The following is a 25496-nucleotide window of genomic DNA, read 5'->3' on the forward strand; positions in this document are numbered from 1 at the left end:
GATTAGGTTTTAGTTCAATTAGGATAGCGTTTATAAATGTTCTTTAGAAAAAACATTACTGGCGTCCATCTTGAGACAAAATGGCACTGACGTATTTTAAAGTCCCCCTGTAGCTGTAGTCAATAATTGTATAGTATACCTTAAAACTCATCTTTGATCACCAAAATTAAATATTTAAACGTTTTGCCTGTGAAAAAAAAAGTCATGCCTTAAAAGCTTAAATGTACACCCTTGCTTCATTTAGTAGGCTATATGGACTAGCCCGCTCAATCACACAAGCTCAGAAAACGTCCTGATTCACACAATCAACTTTTAGTTGCAGAACGCTGCACAATGGCAAGTGGAAATACAATTCAGCCATATTTGAACAGAACAGACAGCTGCCTCAAAACCAGCATCCTTAAAAACGCTTCGAACAAACCATGAAATTGTACATTTCAATGCAGGATTTAAAGGAGGTGGATCTCTGACCGTCCCTCTGAAGCAAGGTGTCCCCCAGGGACCCGTTCTCCATTACTACTGAATTTGCATAGGCCTACTAACAGTTACCTGGTTCAGATCTTACATCGACATAGTTTTAATTATAAGCCTGCTCTATCTACTCAAGTTGATAAAATCTCCACCAGTTAGCCTATGTAAGCAATAAGTGGTACGAGAGGCTGTGCTGTATTGTGAATAAGTCACGGCTGAAGGGCCTGCAACCCCTTCAGCCGTTACTTATTCACGATACAGCACTTGCCTCGAGTACCTATTGCTTTTATAAAACGGTTACCACACAATATTAAAGTAAAAGAAAAAAAGGTATTAGTGCAACTTTCATGAAGTTAAATCAATAAAAGCATTCCTTCCGCTAGAAAAAAATAGTCCCTGACCGTGATCAACAACGTTCCAATGTGTTCTCAAATAAAAACAACAAACCGTTCTCAAACTTTGTCTCATTCTTATCTTATTAAAACACAATATTGTGAAATGTCCTCACACAAATAGGCATAGCTTACCGGTATATCTCTCAGCATGAGAAAACGTTTTTTTTTTTTTCTTTTTTTTTCGTTATTTTCTCTCTGCACTAAACTAAATATTTACATAGCCTAAATAAAATACAAGGGCACATATTTTGATAGATAACAGTTTGGTCTTTAATCTATTTTATTAATGTTATTAATTTAGTTGCTAAAATGCTGCCTAACAAGAGATACTTTTTTTATTGTTTATTTAAATTTATTTGAACATCTCCGTTTATTGTGCACGTATTCAATATTTGTCTAATTTCAATAGGCTCCACTGTGGTGATATTTAACGCGGTTCTCTTTAGTTGGGGCTCAGCACTGTCAGCAGTGTTTTCTGTTGCAGCAAACCTCACATTTCACTGCCCATTGGGTTTGCTGCACGGTATATTTTTCATTACGAGTCTTCTCGAATGTATCAATGTTACATTTCAGCACTTCAGCATGACGGTTCATATTTGTAGAAGTCTCTCCAAATTGTTCCTCAAACGATCAAACCTCATCCATCGTCATGCCACCTAGTAAATCGAAATTTACAAAAACATTTTAGCCTTTTTAATTCTTACGTTTTTTTCTATGTTTATGTTGATACGTGTGGTTGCTAAGGGCGCAGTGATAAATAGAACCGTTGGGTGAAGCGGTCATAGCCGTGTTTTATCGTGAATAAAGCACAGTTATTGACCAATCAGAATCAAGGATTGGAACTAACCGTTTTATATTGTAATATACATCATATAATTCACCCACTATATTGCTAAATGAACACGATTTTTCATATCAACAGAAAAATATACCGGGATAGCTGGAGAGTTATATCTTGAGACTCCCCGCCCGCCCGCACATTGACATGATTGGTTTCAGGTTTCAAGGTAGAAATCGCGTTTTTGATTCACTGCAGTTTGAAGGAGAAAATTCTCAGCAATGGTTTTGACTTATGAATTTGCACATAGTTTGTCTTAAAGCATATTAAAACATCACATAGAGAAAAACAACAACATTAAAATCTTAATTTTCACCACAGGGGATCTTTAAGACATGTCAGTGCAAAAAAAGTTAAAACAGTTGAAACATGCCTGGGACTAGGTACGTTTTTATTTAAACTAATACTGAAACAGGCCTTTATAGCTTAATGTTGGGAAAAACATCATTAAACGTGGTCACAATGGAGAGTAAGCAACAGGGAAGTGGCTAAATTAACCAGACGGCCTCCTATTGCACATGAACAGTTAAGGCATGGTGTAGGCCACAGTTGAGCCACTCATGAAGACAAAAGAGCACTAAAACAATGTATCGCTTTTAAGGGAAAAGGAGAGGAGGTGAGTGGAGGGAGAGAGGGAGAGGGCAATGCTGACTAGCTGTAATCTACAGGAGCAAAAGCGCAATGTAGTACTAAACATGGGGAAAATAAACCGCTCAATAAGCTGATAGGAAGGCGGAGACACTACAACAAAACAAGATTGTCGCTGAACCGTGTAGTGGCATGTGGAGATTAGTAGACTGAATAGAAAGATGAAGAGCTGAAAGAAAGAGAGGAAAAGAGTCAGTGACGACGACTTCCTTGTTTACCAACTCACGCAATCCTGATAACCAGCAGGAGACAGAGAGAAGTGAAACACTGGGCTATCAGCCCACTGGTGCCTTACTCATCTTGTCTGAGAGGAACTTGCATTGTTTTCCACCTCGAAATCAGTTTTGTATTAATTACAACAGTGATTGTGCAAAATTGTCACATGTTTTTCATAGTTCATCTCGTCTACCCTTGAGAATGTGCTAATCGAAGAGAAAAAAACATTCCTAAATGGACATTAAACCGGAAGAAAACATTTATCCTCAGTGTTCATAGAGATAACCTCTATAGAAAGCAAGAGCAAAAGACAGGAGAACAAACATGCAAGGTTTCATTGTTAAATTTTATCTGAAACTAAACTTTTAAACCATACAGAACGTGGAACTATAAATAATATGTATACATGTTTAATATAATATTCTTTTAATAGTAATTACAATCTTAATACAAGCATTGTAGAATGAAGAGACATCTTAAACTGCCATTTTCAAGGTGAACAGCAGCTTGATACCAAATTTATTAGATCACTCTAAAGCATGGTACAACAAAAAGGAAGGAAATATAGGGAATGAATAACAAAAACAAATAACTGGCCATTTGATTGCAGTTGAAAATCATTTTGAGAGCGCAGACTCAACAAAACAACTAGATTTACACATCAGCTGATGTTTAAAAGCTGAGGACAGTCGTGATCAACAGAAGCTGAAATTATTGCACTAGAAAGAACTAAACAGCCATTCGGAAATACCAGTCGAGTAATTGGAGTTAAATATTATTTACTAATCATTGCAAATTCAGAAATGAGAGCAAAAAGAGGTTGCAATTGTCAAATTGTGGTCCTTTGTAAAATGAAAAGAATAGAAAAAATGCAAATAGGGCATTTCTACAATAAATATTTAGGTAAAATTCAAAAGCACTGGAAAGGCTCCTATGCGATCGTAATCAGCTCCACAGCGGGACTTTCAACAGTTCCTCTTGCACTAGTGACTCAGTGTTAAAAATTGTTTTGAGAGAAATAGACTAAAATGTTATCAAGTTACTGATCACTAAGAATTTTCCAGGAAAAGGATTTAAAAGATGCATTGGCAGTTGATCTCTAACTTCCAGTTCTTTCTTCATTTCTCTGAATAAAAGTAAGCAAACACTATGCAAATTTGTCTTAACTCAGAAGACATGATAGCATATGCGTCGATAATAAATTGGAACTGAAAGTTTTCCAAGCTTTCATTCTATGTTCGCTATATAGCTAGTTATCAATTAACGTCATCACCATGATTGTTGCATGCTTTTTTTTACACAGTCTAGCAATGCAATATATATCATAACAGTCCATGTTTAAAGGTTCCGTTCAATCCACACTGTGTCTTAAAAATACCTGCAAAAATTGATGAAAGATGCAAGAACTGATAACATTTCTCATTAGTCTCATTAAACAATGGTTTACAGAGCTGGATGGAGACTTAGTTCAATGTAGAATGAACTGAATTGCTAAATGAGGATTCAGATTAAGTGTGAAACTAAGCAATTATGTAAATTAGGGAGGGTTGCACTTAAAGTTCAGAGATGGATAAGGCATTCCAGGGGTACCTATTACGCAAAATGGGTGGAGCCATATTTGAATGTGGGTGTGGCAACCTAAAAGACAGCTTTTGTTTTTAGTGTTTGTCTGTGTATTTTTATCACTCACTGAAATAAGGCAAGAGCACTATTGAGAAGCTATGCACAAATGCATACTAAAATGTATACACCATTTGGACACATTCAGTTTTGCCATTTCCTTTTTATGTAGACATTTCTGCATTCTCTCTCTGACTACAGTGAGGGTAATTCAAGTGTAATCCTACAGTCATGCAATAGGCCGCAAGTTTTCATCCCTTCGTTAAATTCAAAAATACTCCTTGCATATGCAGCTTGAATAAGCAATCCCTTAGTTAATCCCAGTAAAAGCCGTGATTGCAACTGCTGGCTTTCTGTTTCTCTCTCCCCCAATTTGCGGATGGCAAAATGTTACATAATCCAGAGCGTCACGCTAATCCTTGCCCGTTTAGTTCCAAACAGGTCAGAATCTTGTAATCTTTATTCCAGAGTCTCCAACAATCAAACGGGCTATGGAGGGATGAACCTGGGACAAAATAATGTGCAATCAGAAAAGTAGTGGGGGTGGGGGGAGCAATAATTTGAAATGCTTAAAGAGAATTTAGGCATCATAACATTAGCAAATCTCATAATCAATGTATTATGAAGATTTAACAGTGTCATTAAATTATCAGTCTTTAACATTGTTAATCAATGAAATATCAACATCAACTATATCTTTAATATCAGCTGATAACTAATGTGGTACTGATATATTGTGCATCCCTATACTTCCACTTACCTGTGCCTGCAGTGGCCCATAGGGCACCAGCTCTCCATCTACAGTGAGGGTTCCACGAGGTGAAAGCGGCTGAAGGCGGAATGCCCGAGCAGAAACATGACTGACGTAGGGAGAGCTTAGAGACATATGAGCTCCTCTCTCCATTGCTAGAAACAGTCTAAGCAGCGTTGCCCGGGAGATACCAGCCCGCACAAATGTCAGATGGATCAACCCATCATCAAATTGAGCCTGCGGCGCAGCGAGAAGATCTGCTCCCAAGTGGGACTGGTAGATGGCGAGCACTAAGACAAAATCGCCCTCAATAGTGACCCAGTCACGTGTAGGGAGAGGCTGGTCCAGAGGAGGTAGCAGATCATCCTCTGGCAAGTTGATGGATGTCAAGTGATGACGGTTCTTCAAGGGTCCTGCGGGCTCTGCAAGGTCAAAGTTGAACGAAGGAGTCGGTGAATGAAAAGAAGGTGATGGGGAAGACGAGCTGGGAGTGTTGGGACGCGGTGCAAGATAAGAAGAGTGGGGAGAGGCGCAAGATGGAGACGAAGGAGGGGTCGGCGAAAGGGACAGAGAAAGGGATGGAAATTTTGGAGGGAGAGAGTTTGAATGTGATTGGTGGAGAAGGGAGAGGGGCCGTGGTCGTGAGGGGTTCTGGTTCTGGTCCATAGTTTTAGTTTTGAAAGCTTTGAAAGGAGACTGGCGGAATGGAGAGGAAGAGATGGTGAGGGCTCGCTCGCGAGACTTGTCCAGAGGAAAGGCCTCTCTCTGAAAGTAGGTGCCATTAATGTCTTCGTCTTCCTTCCCATAAGCTGCCACCTCCATGTCTTGGTCAGTGTCAGCACCAATTGGCTGGCTGAAGAAGGCATTCATAATCTGACTAGAGGGAAGCGAGTTTTTACGTAATGTGTGTTGGATGTCAGGTGGCGTTGTCTGATAACTCTCGTCACACTCATTTACCTCATCTCTGTCACTCATATCTCTTGCTTTCATCACTCCTTGTCCATCTATATCATCCCCACCTGATTTATTATCTTCTTTTCCATTCCCATTATTTCTGGCTATGTTGTCACACTCTTCCCTTTCGGCTGATTCAGAGCTGGTCTCTGACATCTCTTCCATCTTTTCTTCTGCTTCCACCTCTCTCTCTCTGTCTTCTGCGAGACTGCTTGCTCTCACTACCCCAACCCCTCTTGCCCTCTCTCTCCTCCTCTCCCTCTCCCTCTCTCTCTCCTGCCTCTCCAGTTCTCGTTCCCTCTCTCTTTCTCCATCTCCTTTACGGAGACTTCTTTGTTCACTCAGGCCCATGTCAGAGCAGGTGCGGTGGATGGGCTTGCGACAAACTCCCTCCAATCCTTCGGTAATGCTGCGTGAAAGCGGCCTTCGGGGCAGCTGAGGCATGGCATCGGGGAAGGGGTTGACCAAACCAGGTGGCAAATAGGAAAGACGACCCTTATAGGACCGCAGAGAAGCCAATCTCACCAGTGTTCCCAGAGTAAACCGTGCTGAGCCCAGCCCTCTGTAGCGCTCACTCTCTATGTCCACGTCAGACACAAAACCCCAGGCCACAGAAAGGAAAGAGAAAAGCCTCTTGGGAGCAGGTGGGTGCCCATTCTGATTGGATGTGGATGATGAAGCACATGGGCTGGTTGTAACAGAGACCAAGTCCATCGGTTTAACCCCACCCCGGCACAGCAGAAAACAGCAGTTGAGGAGGAGAGGCTCCCGAAGGCACATGTCATATCTGAGAGACAAACCGAAAGAAAATAAATAGATTCAATCACATTTAGAACACATACACACACACAAAAAAAAACATGGCTCAAAAAATTATTCAAATATGGAAGTGAATCAGCGCAACAGATTTTTTTTTTGAGAGTGTAAAAGCAGGTACATTGCTGCCAATACACCTACACATAGAGCAAAGCAAACAACTACTGAGAAAATGTATGAAACTCATCTTAGTAAAAGGAAAGGAGTTTTCTTTAATGGACACAAAGATTGTTTTCCTTTTAAGTAATAGCAAGCTTCAAAAGTAAGCAAATACCCATAATATGTTGCAGCATGTACATTTTTTCACAAAGCATTTTGCAGGCTTGCAAACATGCCTGAAAAACAGGATTTAAATGGATTCTCAAAAATAAAACCGTTTTTTTTTTTTTTTTTACCAACATAAGTGTTTGGAATGTGGGTAGATGACAAATTTAGAATTTTTGGTCAAACAGTTCCTTAAAAAAATAAGGGAGGCTCTCTGAAGAACTACAGATTTTCACACAACGTGTCCCAGGTGAGCTTAAGTACATTTCGTACCCTGCGTAGTGGTTTATGGAACCAGAAAGTGCATTTCCAGAGCCACAAGGCAGAATTCCCACTGGAGTTTTTATTGCTTGTTCCCAATCTGGCCTTTCCATAAGGCCATTTATCACCTGCAGAAAAAGGGAAACAGATTAACACATAAATAATCTTATTTTTACATACAAAGCCTGTGGTAGATCAGTCAGCTACTACAGAAATCAAACTTGAGTCATTCAGAATGTTCTACACATCCCCAGCTCCTTCATTTATTTAACATTTTGGTAAATGTTAGCATGTTTTCAGAGTATTGTTCTGAGCCATTTAATGTATTTTACCATGTTTTAATACATTACACATGATTCCACAGACTTTCCAGAAAAATTACCAAACAAATTTCCAGCAAAAAGTCAATAGATTCCATCTGGGATTTGTACTAAGTTAATATATAATGTAACAGAGCCACATGATATCCACCTCGTGCAACAGTCCATCTCCAGATACAATGATTATTCCGTCCCATTCTTGTAGTGAGATCTCTCTGATTAGCTCACGTGCATGATTCTGACGCTCTGCACGACAACAAAAATACATGCATCACATCAGTTCAATGCAATAATTCAGATTCTGACAACTGTCAGTGTGAGCGCTTTTATTCTGAACCATTTATAGTCAACAACATGTGTGTGTGTGTTGTTCTTACCTGTCTGTATGAGGTTGTAGCTGATGTTGGCTTCTCTTATCATTGGAAGTATGTGCGTTTGACACCATTGCATTGCCTGACCCCGGCCACTGAATGGGTTCACCAGCAGCAACAGTCGACGGGGACGGGGCAACATGCTTTTGCAAAATTCTGCACAAACAAAAACAAGCAAGTGAGGATAAGACCTTCATTCTAAGGATTAATACTAACACTAAGCCAGTCCTAAACCATCTGAAAGTAGACATCATGATGTTTTAGTGGATGTGAAAAATAAGTAAACACATATCTGACCATCATTTCAAAAATACTGATAAAATTCTTAATGGATCATTTCAATTCTTTAAATTTTTTACAGTATTTTTGAAATTTTTCCAAAAAAAGAATCACTTCTTACATTAACGGTTCTACTGTGTGGTCTCTGAGAACATTTCATTATGTTCTGGGATTTGAGAATTTGGGATAACCACGGTTCAACTGTGTGGTCTCTGAGAGCATTTCATTATGTTCTGGGATTTGAGAATTTGGGATAGGTCTCATCTATCCAGAGCACAGTGCATGTATAGTCCTGATCTTAACCTAGATGTTATGTTTGTTTTTTAAGATTGAAGGCTTCTTCCTTGACAACTTCCCATCATGTGGGGCAAAGTGGTGCTGTTTTCTTTTCTTCAGACGACTGATTCATGTATTTTGAAATTAAACTGAGGCAAGACTTTCCTGTCAATTCCTTGATGTTAACTTTCCCCAAAAATTTGATTTAACCAGCTGATTGTGAAATGTTGTGTTTCAATTTTGCTTTAATTATAGTTTAACCAATCATTATAACTGAAATGATTAAATGTCCTTATATTCAAAACAAAATACCCAGTTTTAAAGGGATAGTTCACAAAACAATTGTCATAATTTACTCCCCCTTAAGATTTTCCAAACCTGTATGAATTTCTTTCTTCTGCTGAACACAAAAGAAGATATTTTGAAGATTGTCGGTAACCATACAGTTGACGGTAGCCATTAACTTCCATAGTAGAAAAAAAAAAAATACTATGGAAGTCAATGGCTACCGTCAACTGTCTGGTTACAGAAAATCTTCAAAATATCTTCTTTTGTGTTCAGCAGAAGAAAGAAATTCATACAGGTTTGAAAAAACTTAAGGGTGAGTAGATGACTAATGAAATTTTTGGGTCAACTATCCCTTTAATGGAGTGCACTTACATTTTCACACCACTAGACTGCCAATCTGAATTTCTAACACAAATTACAAGCCAAAATGTATTTATTTTTTATCATATAAAAGGCATTTTAATGATTTACTGAACTGCAACGACTATCACTGACAACTAACTACAGCACAGCAGTTAAAAACAGGGACACAGCGACAACACGCAGCATCTGTTTAAGTCAATAAAGCCTGGTGCATTGCTACCGAATGATCTGCACTAAGGCTGTACTTTCCCTGCCACAGACCCACCCATTCTCTGACCGTCAATGACAGCATGTGGTACACATTATGAGTGAAAAAACAAAGGAAAAAAGGGAAGGGACAGTTAAAATTCATACACAAATAAATGCAGACCGACATGATTCATTCTCACATAAATTTAGCTCAATATACAAGTAATCAAAGTGGCATCCTATTTACAAGACATAGCCTACTAATTAACAACATTAATGCAACAGCACTGACTCAGACGTCATGAAGAATTAGCAGCACCCAGCATCCATTATTTTCCTATTATTTATATCTTCAGTTTTCAATTGAATTTTAAGTTGTAGTCATTTTGTCCTTAAAATATTTCAAGTTATCTTCAACTTAATTTTTAGTTATAGTTCTTACACTTCAATTTATTTCAGCTAGATGGCAAGGGAAAAAAAATTGCAATGTATATATATATTTTTTTAGCAGCATCTGAAAGCATTTTTCCATCTGATAGGCTTTCCCACAAACATAAGCACAGACACATGTAACTACCTGAAAACAAAGCATCTGTGAATGATCAAACCCTGACACCCACCTGTAGTTGAGCTGACATCCATCCCCCTTAGCAGGCTCTGTATAGCAGCGTTCCATTTTTCCGCCTCAGCTCTGCTCTCTGCCAAGTACGCCCTCACCTGTCTGTGTCTGGAGACGCCCTTCCGACGTTTACCCGGAGGGTACCAGTAGAGCACCAGCAAAGGAGGGGCAGGCGATCGTGGGCAGCTGCATCCGGTCAGCTCTGCCAGTGGCAGGAGCAGCCTGGACTGCTTCCCCGCACGTGGAGACAACCGCTGCACGTGGACGTGAGTTGGTGTGAGGGTCAGGGCATAGTTGGTGGAGGCGGGGCTGGAAGGTAAAGATATGCCTCCAGGACTGTTGGGGCTGCTGTTGCTGTTACTTCCACTTCCCCCTCCGCTACTCCAACCGCTGAACTGTCCATGCAACAGGGCCTCCTCGGTCATGGACGGGCTTTCGGGGCCTGGGGAGCGCATGTTCAATGTCTGGCCTCAAAAGTATGTTTGGACTGTACAGCTTGAGTGCCTCATGCAGAGGTCTTTCTTCTGTGTTGTAGTGAGATTACTTTCTGGACGGATGCACTAGACGTTTTGAGATATTTTCAAATGTGTCAGCTTTTTTAAGCCCAGTCCATGGGCTTTTGCATAAACTTAATGTTACACAAGTTATGAATGATGAAAGTGCTTCAACAGGTGTCTATTCAAAACAAAAAGAAACTTCAGCAGGCTTTTCTATCCCTGATAGTGTTAAATCTTTCCCATCAGTGCATTTTGCCTGGAAACAATGCTAAATCCTCTAACTATCATTTGATCAAAACACAATACTCAAAAGAGATTTCCAGTTTAGTATCTCAACAAAAAACAAAGATGCACAATTAAGCCAGATTATTTGCTTTTCTCAAATGTGTCTGACTTCACTGGCAAAATATGAGAAAATGCATAAGTCTTTTGTCAAGATTAAACGGAATTGTGTGTGCATCTACATAAATAATAATTAAACGACATTTCTTAAGTTACTAACAAGATACTTTCTTACAAGTTGTTTAAATAAAATTGGAAGCACAATTTAAATTAACAATGCATTGTTTTAAGGTCAGAGAACTTACAGATAAGCACACACTAAGGTTATAATAACCCTATAAATGCTACGAAAATGTTCAGTGACAAACGAGGACAAAGAGCAGAGGTAACGGCCTGGACGAAGATAGTGTTTGAGAAGAACCAAATGAAACCTTATCGAGGGTGGACAACTAAAAATACAGTTCCTATCCAAAAACTACAAGGTTGAGGAAGTGATACAGATGAACTACTGGTTTTGGTCCAAAACAGCATCAGAGATTGTAGTAGTGCTGGGAAATCATGTATTCTAGCTCACCCAATGAAAAAATGCCAGAAAATCCAGGATTTGATATCCATGAACACTGAATTCAATCCTTGCAGGATAGTCCTCAAAAAGGGAAATAAATAAAACCCAGAATACAGAAAGAGGTGGAGTGCTGGAACAGGGTTTCAAGTCATAGTTATCCTCTTTATCCACTGTTATAGGTGCCCTGCTACATAGATAAGGTTTGGAGAAAGAAAGCGAGAGAGAGAGAGAGAGAGATTACATTTTCGAAGATTAAATACAATATTCTACATCTTACAAAGCAATATAGTTCAAGTAATAGCCTATATTATTCTGAATAGAAGTTTAGGACCTTCTGTTATACAAGATACTACCAAAAAGTTAAAATGTTTGGACTAGGTGAGATATAATATTTTTGATTATATCATTACAATTTTACAACAACTGTTTTCTATTCTAATATATTTAAAATTTGTATTGTTCCTGTGAAGGCAAAGCTGAAATTTCAGCAGCCATTACTCCACATGATCTACCAGAAATAATTCTAATTTAAACCTCTTATTATTATCACAGTTGAAAACATTTGAGCTACTTAATATTTTTGTGGAAATCACGATACATTCTCCCCCCCCCCCCAGAATTCTTCGACGAATAGAAAGTTAAAAGAATAGCATTTATTTGAAACAGTAAATACTTTTACATTGTTTCAAAAGATTTCTGTCACTTTGATCAGTTTAATATGTCCTTGATGAGTAAAAGTATTAATTTCTTTAAAAAAACAAAACACACACATTTACTGACCCCAAACTTTGGTGTATCTCATGTATTAGAACTCAAGATCATCTTTACTGCCCTTCTAATGGAATATGTTGTTAATTTGACCCTTGACCTGCACCTCACCTTACCAGACTTAAGTAATCAGATAACTCATACTGCAATATCTTCAAAGGTCTGACATCAGCAAACAGGAACATGCTGAACAATACAATTATGTTTCTCAACAGAAAGAGTGTGGCAACCGTTAGTAAGGAGAAATGTGAACAGATGGATTTAGTCTAAATACAAAGTTCATAATTCAAGAAGTCCAGGTGCCTGTGGTTTGCCACTGATAGGTAACACAAATACGCAGAGCTGTGTCATTTTGACCCAAGCAGAGAGAGAGAGAAAAAAAACAGTCCGGGGTGGAATTACACACATGTCCGGCATCAATCTTGGATGACACCACATGTACATTTCGTGATTGTGCCTGAAACGCAACACCAGGAAGGTGGATGAGTCAATCTAAGTGCAATTTCAACTCAGTGGAGAACAGGAATGTCTGAAATGCGAACTGACTACATATTCAACAGATTAAGTACAAGATTATGGCGGACAGGAAACGGCTGCAGTTGAGAGCCCCAATATATCGACACATAGTCTATAAACATCTGGGACGAGACGGACGGCTGTGTAGGATGTTTTGACTATAGTTCAACATCTGCAGACTTTGTTTTGGAAGTCAGCAAGTAATGCTCAATGCAGAAATATGTGACTCTTATCACAGCAATCACACACTTTAATTTTCTTCCGGTCCTGCTTGTTAAGACTCATGTGAAATCAATGCCTGGCAGATTTCCATAACTGTTAAAAAAAAAGAAAAAAGAACAACAGCCCTGTGATGTCCACTTCGCCCCCTTGTGTCCTTGCAAAGTTGGGCAGAGACACTGTCAGGAAAGCAAGACCCATAGAAGACCAAAAGTGCATTCCTCTCTAAAGCTTCACCTTTCAAGAGCCAAAAGAGAGTATTATACTGTTGACTGTCTGGGCTTCACGAGCATGATTGCACACTTTGTCCCTTTTATCACCAAGACTTTTTACTGCATCAATGATATGATAATATTCTTCATTCAGATACACCAAAGATAGTCCTTTGACTTATAATTAGTCAGCTCCAAGCGCATAGATCATAAAAAAAAGAACAGAAAAAAGGATGACCTTTACACAGTGTAGGTCATTCTTTAGGCGACCAGTTGTGAAATCGATAAATTCACAGGCCTACAGTAAAAAATGCTTAGCAAAGGTAAAAAATACAAAGCTCTGTTTGTCACATTACAAATATAATAGCCACCTGAAAACAAAGTGTCTCTTGAATGAGGCAGGTGGCCAGTCAGCTGTCACAGTCACACATTCATTTAAAAGTGTTGCAAGGGGGATTTTAACATCTGAGTGAACTTGTATTAAATTAGGGATTTAAATACAAAAGGCTGCTCATATGAGATTTGGGAATTATGATGCATGATCATAAGTGGATGAAAAATCAAGCTTATATGCTTTCTTAAAGGACTATCAAATGAATTGCAAGCAAAACGTGAGTTCAAAACATCAAATAAACTAATGGCAAGGAAATTAATAAGTACATCTGCAGTTTCTTAGCAACTCAGAGCCAAACTCGCATATCAACACAGTTAGCTGATGACAGGCCAACACAGGGAACTAGTATATCATGATATTGGTATGAGTGGACTTGTTTGTGCTTAACGGAAGCAGTTATAACCTTAAAGCTGGCAAAGATAAAACACTGTTTTATCGATGAGAACAATGTACTCAGAAAACATGTTGTTATTGTCATTTTAAATAGCCAAGCCGACGCGGAGCTCAGAGACATCAATCTGAAAAACGGATCTGTTTCTGTTTAATTTCTTCATCAAATGAGGTGTCCTAGAAACTTGTATGTGTCTTACGGGGTATAATGACTTTAATAATAGTAATAAACGACAAAGCTAAAGTAATACCGGACTTACCTGTTTTTTTCTGTTCCCCCTTCATGGCGAGTTTTCCAGCTTTCCTGAGCTGTAGGGGAGGCACGAGCGTTTTCAGGAAGTCTATCGAAGCGGTGGGCGGAGAAAAGCGGATGATTGACGTGACAAACGTACAATCATGAAATACAATTCGTCTGGCCAGCCCATATCTAGGCGATAACACACTCTTTTGCTCGATACTCTCCAGTACTATATTCAGTGCTGAAACCCGTTTTTGCTACATACATTGTTTCTGTTTTGATTGTTGATGAGAGAGATATTTTGCATTCATTTTATTGTAAATATACAGATACTTACAGTTAATATTTCCGTTACTTTTCACATACACGTTGTGCACATTTAAAGTTAAATCACAGATATAATAAAGAAAATGCAAAATAAAGAAGAATGATATATATATAATACATATACATACTATATAATACATATACATATATACATACTATATAAACATGTGTGTATATACACACACATATGTATGTATTATATATATATATATATATTGTATGTATAAATGTATATGTATTATATAGAATAAGACTAAAAACGGAACATATTTTAGATCACATTTGTTAACAGATGATAACAGAATTAATTTTATAGTTTAATTTTTTATACGGAAACTAAATCAAATTTGTAATAAAATCATGATTGAATAGTCATTTATACAGTAACAAAAATTGTAACAAAGTAAAATAATATAATAATAAAATTACCTCTATAAAGATTTTAAGTAAATTGGTAAAACTAAAATAAGCGAGGGATTGGTTCAAGGTTTCACAAAGAGAACATTATGCAAGTATCTGCATGGGTAAAACGAATGAATTAATATTACAGATATCTATTGGAACTCATCTTCAAAATTATGTTATTAAATAGATCCAATGAGAAATGGTGGAGGGGGTAGAAATAACATATTCTAATTTTATAATTACAATTATTTCTAACAAACAAGTGGTGGATAAAATTAGAATGTATTATTAGTAGTAGTATAGTTATAACACAAATCCCATAGGACTAGGGCACATAACTATTTACATTTTATCAATGTTATTTTGTATGTTGACATAAAATCTGAATAATCAAATAAAATTCCATCATTATTACTCCCTCAACTGACTTACAGTAATAGATTCCTTTAACAGTTATAAAAAATAATTTATGTTTCTATTCTAAAATTCTATTTTCCTATTCAAACTGATCCAATTGTTACAAAAAATATATATTATTGGAAATAAAAATTGTGTTAAGACCAAGCATGGACTGTAAAGTTAAGACCCCAGGATAAATCAATTTTTGTGAAGATGACGGCCTTTTTCCGTAAATATAACCTTTGACCCAATATTTGATCCAATTGGATCAGCGGTCCAGCGGAAATTGTCACAACTTGAGAAATGATTGACAGACATTTTTAACGAATCAAGAGAACGGGAAAAAGACGAGAGGCGGGAACTTTAGCAGCGAACAGTGGGCGGAGTCTGCCGTCCATCTTTAATGTACTGGACAGAAGGGACTGTCGAGCTGAAAACATTACCAAATTTGAAATAAGTAATTGGCGGATATTTTGGTCGTGGCTGTCACATAGAGATACTGACGCATTTGAAAAAGGTATACGACGAATGTGCATTCAATTTAAGAGTTGAAATCCCCCACAATTTCTATTGGAAAAACTATATGTGTGTGCTAGCAGAGCGTTAGCCGTCAGCGCTGCTCGACATCACAACAACAGCAGCTTAATCCACGTTAACTGCATAAATAAGCAGTATACGGTCTATATATACTGACAGGGTGACATTTTATCAGTGCAGATGAGATATGGCGATGAAATGCTGCTGATCTAACATGTTAGCATCAGCTTGGCTAGTGCTCAGTGATCAGAGGCTGCGTAAACACTGGTTGTGTTGGCGTAACGGTATACGTGATCTAAACCATGGGAAGATCAATTAAAATTCTTAATATTTTCTCTTATTCTGGTCTGGAGGATTGGAAAGTTACGCAAATAAAATTGCTTGTATTTGTTGACCCGGAAAGCACTCGAGTAAAGCATAACTTTGAAGTTATTAATCGTTTTCGGGATTCAGACAAATAGTGTAACGTCAATCGAGCAGGATGTGTTGATATCATTTTCTATTGAGATGTGATTTATCTGTCAGGAGCTGTAGAAACGCTTTCCATCTGCTTCACACAGAATGCTGTGCAAGTTAACAGTCTCTCTAATGTGCTTGCAGTGACAGAAGGCATGAAGACAGTATCATAGCGAAGCCATGGCTGATAAGAGAAAACTTCAAGGTAAGACATTATGATGTGGAAAAATATAATGTCATTTTCTCTCTACTCTATCCTGCCATAACTGCTTGTACACAGCAGTTTCTGTTCAGAGATTTTTCTGAATCATCATATAATCTCATGATTTATGCATAACCGTATGCTTTACACAACCAGGTGAAATAGATCGATGTTTGAAAAAAGTTGCTGAAGGTGTCGAACAGTTTGAAGACATTTGGAAAAAGGTGAGACGTTAACATCTCAACAACTAATGCTTAATCCAAATAAATGAATAAGCGAACGGAATCACGCACCTGTTGTCATATTTTACATCGTATTAATTAATTCAATTTTATACTCAGCTTCACAATGCAGCCAATGCCAACCAGAAGGAAAAATATGAGGCTGATCTCAAAAAAGAGATTAAAAAGCTTCAGGTAAGAATGTGCTCATCTGACATTCAGTTTATTTTAAGGCTTTCTGGAATGGTGTGAAAATCCACAAGCGGAATAATAGAGATGCATTCCTTGCTGTTGGACTAGATATTAGCACTCTTGGAACACTGCTCGGCCAAACAATTTAAAGCAGAAGAAACCGTTGAATAAAAGTAATTATTGTACACTTGCTTTAGAACCAAGGGAAAATATGTGTTCTCAATCAGTATAATTGTTCTCACCTGTTTTTCTTTCTAGCGACTAAGAGATCAGATTAAGACATGGGTGGCATCCAATGAGATCAAAGACAAACGGCAGCTAGTGGAGAACCGCAAGCTTATTGAAACGGTAAAAGCACATTGTCGGATTCCTCATGGCTCTTTTATTTTAACACTCTTATCACAGTTCCCAAAATTTATTTTATACTTTTGATAAAAATATGAATGCATTGTTAAGACTTTAAGTATTTTTCCCAAGTCTGATCCGGCAAGCTTGAAGCCCTTAACCGGACTCTGTCTCTTTCTCCTCAGCAAATGGAGCGCTTTAAGGTGGTTGAAAGAGAAACCAAGACAAAGGCCTACTCTAAAGAGGGGCTGGGCTTGGCTCAGAAAGTAGACCCAGCACAGAAAGAGAAGGAGGAAACGGAACAGTGGCTCACGGTACCAGAGGGCTCACAAATAACAGTGGGGGCTTGAAAAAACTTTTAACAGGATGTAAGCAGTGCAGTAATAACATGATTTCTCTCTCTCGCAGAACACAATAGACACTTTGAACATGCAGGTGGACCAGTTTGAGAGTGAAGTTGAGTCCCTCTCTGTTCAAACGCGAAAGAAAAAAGGAGACAAGGAGGTCAACATTGCATTTTTAATTTCCCCTCCTTTCTTTTGACCACTTTCCTAATTTATTATAGCTTGATTTTATTTTTTTTGCCTTCCTTCTATTTTACAAACACTCAACATGTTCTCGTATTGTTCTTTTCTGTGGTTTGTGTTTGCCTTCAGAAACAGGATCGAATTGAGGAGCTAAAGAGGTTAATCGAAAGACACAGGTACCACATTCGTATGTTAGAGACCATCTTGAGGATGCTGGATAATGATTCAATCCAGGTTGAAGCTATCCATAAGATTAAAGATGATGTGGAATACTACATTGACTCTTCACAAGACCCAGATTTTGAAGAGAATGAGTTCCTCTATGATGATCTGGACTTGGAAGATATACGTAAGTCTGTGTTTTTAGGACGGGTGTGTGGACAATTGCGTTATTTTAAATGAAATGGCTAGTTGTTGACCTTCTGAACAACTGTCAAGATAGTCACATTTACAAATATCTCTTTCTCTCTAGCGGCAGCCTTGATGGCGACATCTCCTCAGGGCCAGATGGAAGATGAAATGTTCCTTCAGTCCAGCAGCACACCGACCTCCACCACTTCCTCTTCTCCCATCCCTCCATCTCCTGCTACAGGCACAATGGTAAACTGCTTTCTTTTATTCTGCCTCATGTCTCTGTCTAGTCTGCAAAGTATCTCCATCATTCATAATCACTCCATTAATCATGCTCTCTTAGCCACAGAATTGATTGTCTTACTATATATTGTATGTGAATGTTTTGCTCAGGAGATTTCAGAGGATAAGAGAGGTCGATCAACAGACAGTGAAGTCAGTCAGGTAAGACTGCAGTATCTGTTAAAGGTTTACACTCACATGTTGTTTTAAACCTGTATGACTTTATTACAGTGAATGGGGACTGAAACTTTCACTTTTAAAGTAATTGTATGGGCACTTAATATAATATGTATTTAACACACAAGTTGTAAAGACTACTTTTATGGTTATTTTCTTCCTTTTTGAAGCTTAAAATGTCCATTACATTTGCATTGAACAGAGTGACCAGAATGTTTTCAGAATGTTCTTGTTTTGTGTTTCAGAATCATACAGATTTGGAACAACATGAGGAAATGACAGAAATGTCATTTTGGGTGAACTATCCCTTTAAATTGCACGCATGCTTAATAAAAAAAAGATATTTGTGTTTCTAACCTCGTGGCTTTCTTGCTCCGCTCAGTCTCCTGTGAAGAATGGAAACCCATCTCTCTCGTCCTTTTCTTCATCTGCCTCCTCTGGCTCCTCCTCCTCCTCCTCTTCGCTGGTTTCCATGGCTACTGTTGTCGGGGCCTGCACAGCGGTCTCCGGGGGCAGCAACCTGCTGGCAAGTTTTAGCAGCGCAGTGCAGCAGCATTCTTCTCAGTCTCAACAGCAAGCACAGGTCAAACTCTCCTCAACATCTGCACCCTCAAACAACACACCTAGCCCACCTAGCCACCCCACACTACCTGCCTCCACTACTTCCTCTCTGCCCAGTTCCAGCACTTCTGGCTCAGTTACCTCCAATTCCCAGTCCCAGGTTTCAACAGTTCCTGGGGTCGAGGGCTCTAGACTGGGTTTGGGCCTGGGGAAAGGGGGTGTGACGGTCTCCAGCAGCAGTAGTGTGGCTCAGATGCCGGGTCTGGGCATGTCTGGTTCACACAGCACCATGGCAGGGCTTCTCTCAGGCTCTACCCCTGCCCCCTATGCCCAGGCAGCTGCAGGCGGAACAGTAGGTAGTGCTTCCAGTGGTCCAGTGGGGAGCGGCAGTGGTAGTTCTAGCATATCTGTACCGAGCGGAGGTGCAGGGGGTGCAAGCACAGGCGCGACCAGTAATGGTACGGGTACAGGGGCAAGTATGGGCTTGCTAGGGTCCAGTCCGGGTCATGGATCCCTTACCGGAGGCATTTTGAACCTGGTACCGGGGCAGACGGCTCTCCACGGGTCTGCACAGGTACCCGTAAGCCCTGGGGGCACAACACCTGCAGGAGGAACTGGAGAGAGCCTATTGGGTGGGAATGGAAGCAGTTCTGTGTCGAGTGGAGGAGTAGGGACAAACGTAGCGCCTGCAAGACCTCCCAGTGGCCTCAAACAAAACGGAGCAACCAGTGAGTGCTTTTGAGTCTGGCCAACAAATGTCTCTTTATATAGCCCAAAGTTTTTTTTTAAACTTGTTCAGTAATGATGATAATAATAATAATAATATTTATTTATTGATGTTTATTTTTTATGTTTAATTTATTCATTGTTATTATTATTATTATTTATCATCTTTAATTTTTTAATAATTTTTTTAATGTATTATTTTATTTTTCTTCATACAGGTTACAGTGCTGTGGTTGCAGATAACACACCAGACTCCTCACTCAGCAGTGCCAGCCAATCACAAAACAGCCATTCCACATCCTCAAGCTCATCAACCAATCAAACGTAAGTATACATCCACATATCTTTGAATTGTAACTAATAACAGTAAAATTATTGATTGATTGTCACTGTCTTTCTCTCTCCTACTTCCTCTGTATTATAGTCTGGATAATGGCCCCAGTTTATTGAGTTCTATCACTCTACCCCCCTCCTCCCCATCACCTGCTTTCACTGACAGCACACCTGGTGGTGGGAGTCTGCTAAACGGCCCACACTCCTACACACCAAACACAGAAGCCATCAAGGTGTGTTTGTCTACATTCAGTCTGTCAGTGGTCCAGAACTGACACACCTTAGCTTAAAGTTTCTCAAAAGTCACCCCCATCAAATACAGTGAAATCAGCTTCCCATAGATTGAAAATGTGCTTTTTAATTTAAAATGTAATTCCATTTTGTCTTTCACAGGCTCCTGAACCACCAAGCTCTCTAAAAGCTATGGCAGAGCGAGCTGCACTAGGATTGGCACTGGATGTAGAAATCGCACCCTTAGGTACCTTACACGCTGTGCACCTTACTAATCACTGGAAATAGTTGCTCATTTTAGCCCCTATTTGACTGAGATGCATTGTTGTACGTTGTGCAGGCAACTATTACGCCTCATCATCTTTCATTATCCCAAGCTTATGATAAAAATGACTCAGCAACACACAGAACACCCTGTCTAACTGCTAAACTGCAGTTAGTGTGCAAGATTATACGTTACGTAAGGTACAGAGCTGGTATAATCACAAACACTAAAAATGTCTTTCCTTTAGAGCTGTTCTCAACATCCTCAGCTCCACCTGGACCCACAACGGCCCCTCAGCCAGCTGTTTCAGAGGTCAACCTGCCGCCATCTTTAGGGGCGTGTCCGCTAGGCCCCACCCCCCTCACTAAAGAGCAGCTTTACCAACAGGCAATGCAGGAATCAGCATGGACACACATGCCTCACCCATCCGATTCAGAGAGAATCAGGTACACAAGCTGCTTGCTGGTCTAAACATAGATTGAAGAGCACATATTATGCCTTTTTACAAAGTCTTGATTTTGTTTTTGGGGTCTACTTCAATAGGTTTTCATGCTTGGCTGTTTTAAAAAAGAAAAACATAATTTTTTACATATTTTACATTGTTGCTGCTAGGGACACACAATATATCTGCCACCATATCGTTATCGGCCCGATAAGAAAACTTGGCCGATATATTAAAGCTGATAAATAAAGGATTATTTCCTTTAGCTGATATGTGTATATATGTATATATGTATATATATATATATATATATATATATATATATATATATATATATATATTATATATATATATATACAGGGCTTGACATTAACCCGCCAAATGCGGGTTCATTTCTACGGAGTTCTACGGGTCGTTCTCTGTCGAGTTTTTGGAAAAAATTTGGGATGGGATGATTTAAAAAAAAATATATATATATAATTTTTTTGCGTTCCCTCTCAAAGATATTTGCGTTCCCACGCAAAACCTGTTGTGAGCTCGGACAGACACCTTCTGATTAATGGAGCTTTCATAGTGTTTGAACTTGGACTCAAATATAAAGAAAAGCAGTCAGTGCTTAACTCAAGGAGTTGGCAATATATTCACATATTCGAAGTTCCTGGATCAATATTCATGAGCTAAACTTTGTTAAAAGACAAACTACACCTATTTACAATCACAGTAACCTAAACAGCGAGCTACAACTCAATTGTCCTCAAAACTAGCATTATAAAATAAATTTGTCTCTAACCAGGCGATTGAGAGACAAGTCTGAATAAGGGATCGTCTGCAAAGTGCAAAACCCTTTTGCACATTTTATATTATTAAACATATTCAATAGCTTCACTATAATACTGTACTGTCACCAAGTTCAGTTCACACATCACTGCTTTCCTGCTGGTTATACTACAATACTTAGTTTGATAAACTGCATTTGGTGTGTTTTAGTGAAGTTATTGAATAATTTCATAAAATAAAATGTGCAAAAGCAGTGTACTGAAGCAGACCAGTGGGAGACCATTGATGTGTAAACTGAATTGGGTGACAGTACAGTGTGTAACATTGAAGTTTGGGTTGTAGCTCATTGTCTACGTTAATGTGATTGTAAATAAGTGTAATTTGTGTTTTAACAATGTTTAGCTCACGAGTTATTGATCAAGGAAGTTTGAATCTGTGATAGCCATATATAACTCCTTGAGTTAGGCACTGACCGCATTTCTTTACATTTGAGTCCAAGTTCAAACACTATGAAACTCTCCATTTACGTACAGAGCTCTGAAACATTGCCAGCGGGACATTAAACAGGAGGTGTCTGTCCGAGCTCACAACAGGTTTTGCGTGGGAATGCAAATAACTTTGCGAGGGAAAGCAAAGTTTCTTGGGGGAACGCAAAAGATTTGAAAAAATATTTATACTCCCATCCCAAATTTTTTACACCAATACGTCCCTTTGGGGGTTCCGTACATTTCAGCCGTGGTGTGTAACGCAGTCACTCCTACTAGCCACTTTGGCTGGTTTAATTTTATATGTATATAGGTCTATACACATTTCTTTTGTGGTCATTTAAAAAGGCATCTGAAATAGTATAATATTTATTGGTATAATAGTTCCACTTTAATGGTAGTGACAAAGTATTTTCTATCAATGTCAAGCCATTCAAAAACACAGCAGCTACTCAAGCTGAAGATGTTGTAGCCCTAACATGACATAAATCTCTCTTCTTCTTTTTTTCCGTCTGTAGGCAGTACCTGATGAGAAACCCCTGTCCTACACCGCCATTCCACCACCAGGTGCCCCCACATCATTCGGACTCTATTGAGTTCTACCAGAGATTGTCCACTGAAACACTCTTCTTCATATTCTACTACCTGGAGGTTTGCATTTATTACTTTTTATAAGCATGTCTGTTGGATGTTGCAGTCTTCCAACTCTTTTTTTTCTTGGTTGTGTTTTTCCCTCAGGGCACAAAGGCACAGTACCTGTCGGCCAAAGCACTGAAGAAGCAATCGTGGAGGTTCCACACCAAATACATGATGTGGTTCCAACGGCACGAGGAACCCAAGACCATCACTGATGAATTTGAACAGGTACTAACCCAACACTGTTCTCATGCTCATCACTGAAGATAAACATGGCAAACTGAGTTTAAATTTCTAATGCTCCATGTAGATTTGCCACAATACCAGTTTCAGTAGTTGATACCAATACCACTGAAAGTGAAGAATCTTTTTTTTTTTAAGTAGATATTTTTATAATTAATGTACACTATTGATCAAGAGTTAAAATGTTTTTGAAAGAAGTCTTACATTCACCAAGGCTGCATTTATTTGATAAAAAATACAGTAAAAACAGTAATATTGTGAAAGATAACTTATTCTATTTGAATATATTTTCAAATAAAAAAAAATCTGTGTTGGCAATTCTTTGAATAAAAATTTCGAAAGAACAGCATTTATTTCAAACAAATCTTTTGTAACATTATAAATGTCTTACGGTTGAGTTTAAGTTCATGCATCATTGCTGAATAAATTATTTCTTTAAAAATCTTATGTAATATTTATTTGCTTTATTATATCCCTAGTTCCTGTGATGTATTGCATTAATAATATGCTTTTACTTTGTTTGGAGACCTTGGACTTACTGTTTTAATGAATACTCTTTTTCTGTCTGTAGGGCACGTACATTTACTTTGACTATGAAAAGTGGGGCCAGAGAAAAAAGGAAGGATTTACGTTCGAGTACAGATACCTGGAAGACAGAGACCTGCAGTGATTGAAGGAGAGAGAGAAAGCGATTGCTACGACAGAGAAAACGCTGCTGTTGACATTCCGAGATGAACTCCATGTCGTGGTTAAAGTTGGATGTGAAGTTGGCCTTTTTCTTTAAAAGAGAGAGAGAGTAGGGGGTCGAGTGCCTGTTTACATGCAAACATTTGAACCTCCTTTAACGGAGTCTTTTATCCCCGTCATTTCTGTTCTAACTGAAGCCCCCCACCTAGCCAAGTGACAGAAATTAAAGGAAACGATTTGGTTTAGGATGCCACAGACAAAACATTTTGCTCGTAGTTTGTGTTTGGTGGAGTGCTGCATTAGCAAGTCTTATCCTTTTAGATGACATATACTGACTATGGTGTATCTGCACTATGCGAGAACCCGAGTTTAATGCATTCATTGGTTGTTCTTAGTTCATTGAGCCCCTCTGGGAGTGTTTAGGCACTGTGACTTTGCCTTGCGAGATAACGTGTCGACCATTAAATTGCTATGCAATTGAATTCCTCTCGACCTCCCTACCTTTATCATTACCTAAATGTGGTTTTGCTTGACCGCAAAAAAGTTGGCGTTGATAGGGTAATGTTCTGTAGCATCTATCTTACATATGTTCACAAGCAAGGTGGGTTGACGTTGTCAGCCTTCAAAGTGGCGTGTGATTTATTTGTCTGTTAAACATGGCATGAGTGATCTCACTTCAGAAATATCTAATAAAAAGACAAAGATTAAAATATGTACAAGTTAAAAACCTTATTTTTCTTTATTTCAGTGTCCTTTAGGTTGTCCATGGCTGAATATTTTTGTTGTGTGGAAGTGTGCATGTAAAGTAAAACAAAAACCTTCCCCAAATTTCCTGTTATTTTTGAAGTCACATCTTGAATTTATTCTCACATACTCTGCTGGACAGTTTCCTTTATTAAAAATCAAGAAATCATTGTTCCTTTACTCCATTTATCAGGCAAAGCTTTTTGAAACACCCCACATTGTGAAACGATCCCATGCGACTTTCCATTCATTTCAGTTTCCTCTTGTTTGGGGAGAACAATGGACTTGACCAACACACAAACTGATATAAATGTGATGAGATGGAAAAGTATTTTTGATGCACAGGGCAGCTGATTGCATTTGTCTATTTCTCTCCAATAAGAAAACAAACACCATCATCCTTGCCTTTTTGACATGGACAGGACAGCATGCGATTGTGATGTCGCTTCGTAGGTTGAGAGGAAACAACAACAAAAAACAGAGTTGTAAAATTTCAATAAAATACTTTTGTGATGCAGTTCTTGTTCTTGTCTCCATTAACAGGTGGCTGGACCTCATACACCGTCTTCATGTAAATAATAAAATACATTCAGCAGTTGCACATCAGGTTCTAATCACTGTATCAGGGTTTATTAAGCAAAAAAAACTATTCTGTTTATTATCCACCGTATTACATGGCTCCTTACCAAATAAATACTTAAATGGCCATGAAATATTATTGCGTTTCAGTTATATGTGAGAAAACAACTAGGGCAGTCACGATATAACTACTTTTTGTTGTGCGATATATTGCACCAAAATTAATTGCGATAAATGTAATTTATTGTAATTTTCAGACCATTTTATGCCACTGATTACAATATGACAATATAATAGCATAATAATGCAAGTAGACTCTTTCAAAGAACGTTTTATTCTTCAGAAT

General features: G+C 38.5%; 2 protein-coding genes across 4 annotated transcripts; one reads left to right on the top strand and one right to left on the bottom strand.

Moving 5' to 3' along the window:
* Positions 1-2895: 2895 nt before the first annotated feature.
* Positions 2896-14167, bottom strand: sphk2 (sphingosine kinase 2). 2 transcript variants are annotated; one of them, XM_082149389.1, is made up of 8 exons: positions 14043-14167; positions 11293-11470; positions 9941-10614; positions 7932-8081; positions 7706-7800; positions 7247-7362; positions 4949-6680; positions 2896-4693 (listed from the first exon to the last, which is right to left on the bottom strand). In XM_082149389.1, exons 3-8 carry the CDS (start codon positions 10392-10394, stop codon positions 4631-4633), a joined length of 2610 nt encoding a protein of 869 aa, XP_082005515.1. In that variant the 5' UTR covers positions 10395-10614; positions 11293-11470; positions 14043-14167; the 3' UTR covers positions 2896-4630. The 2 variants fall into 2 exon arrangements, with proteins under 2 accessions (XP_082005515.1, XP_082005514.1); XM_082149388.1 differs by having other exon boundaries at positions 9941-11470.
* A 1361-nt stretch (positions 14168-15528) lies between these two features.
* On the top strand, positions 15529-25088 carry cnot3a (CCR4-NOT transcription complex, subunit 3a). 2 transcript variants are annotated; one of them, XM_082149608.1, is made up of 19 exons: positions 15529-15668; positions 16289-16349; positions 16503-16570; positions 16688-16762; positions 17018-17107; positions 17290-17418; positions 17513-17608; positions 17761-17980; positions 18104-18231; positions 18376-18426; positions 18687-18737; positions 18824-19730; positions 19947-20052; positions 20153-20294; positions 20455-20539; positions 20805-21003; positions 22780-22912; positions 23000-23125; positions 23712-25088. In XM_082149608.1, exons 2-19 carry the CDS (start codon positions 16325-16327, stop codon positions 23808-23810), a joined length of 2730 nt encoding a protein of 909 aa, XP_082005734.1. In that variant the 5' UTR covers positions 15529-15668; positions 16289-16324; the 3' UTR covers positions 23811-25088. The 2 variants fall into 2 exon arrangements, with proteins under 2 accessions (XP_082005734.1, XP_082005735.1); XM_082149609.1 differs by lacking the exon at positions 18687-18737.
* The last annotated feature ends 408 nt before the right edge of the window (positions 25089-25496 follow it).

Source organism: Leuciscus leuciscus, assembly GCF_965113295.1.
Source record: "Leuciscus leuciscus genome assembly, chromosome: 20".
Lineage (NCBI taxonomy): Eukaryota > Metazoa > Chordata > Actinopteri > Cypriniformes > Leuciscidae > Leuciscus > Leuciscus leuciscus.

Excerpts from the sequence above, each read along its gene's own strand:
- sphk2 (XM_082149389.1), bottom strand. The coding sequence starts at position 10,394 with ATGCGCTCCCCAGGCCCCGAAAGCCCGTCCATGACCGAGGAGGCCCTG. Across the intron at positions 7,801-7,931 it reads CTACAACCTCATACAGACAG|AGCGTCAGAATCATGCACGT; the intron begins GTAAGAACAACA and ends GTTGTCGTGCAG. Across the intron at positions 4,694-4,948 it reads ATGGGCCACTGCAGGCACAG|GTTCATCCCTCCATAGCCCG; the intron begins GTAAGTGGAAGT and ends ATTTTGTCCCAG.
- cnot3a (XM_082149608.1), top strand. The coding sequence starts at position 16,325 with ATGGCTGATAAGAGAAAACTTCAAG. Across the intron at positions 19,731-19,946 it reads CAAACAAAACGGAGCAACCA|GTTACAGTGCTGTGGTTGCA; the intron begins GTGAGTGCTTTT and ends TTCTTCATACAG. Across the intron at positions 20,295-20,454 it reads CAAACACAGAAGCCATCAAG|GCTCCTGAACCACCAAGCTC; the intron begins GTGTGTTTGTCT and ends TGTCTTTCACAG.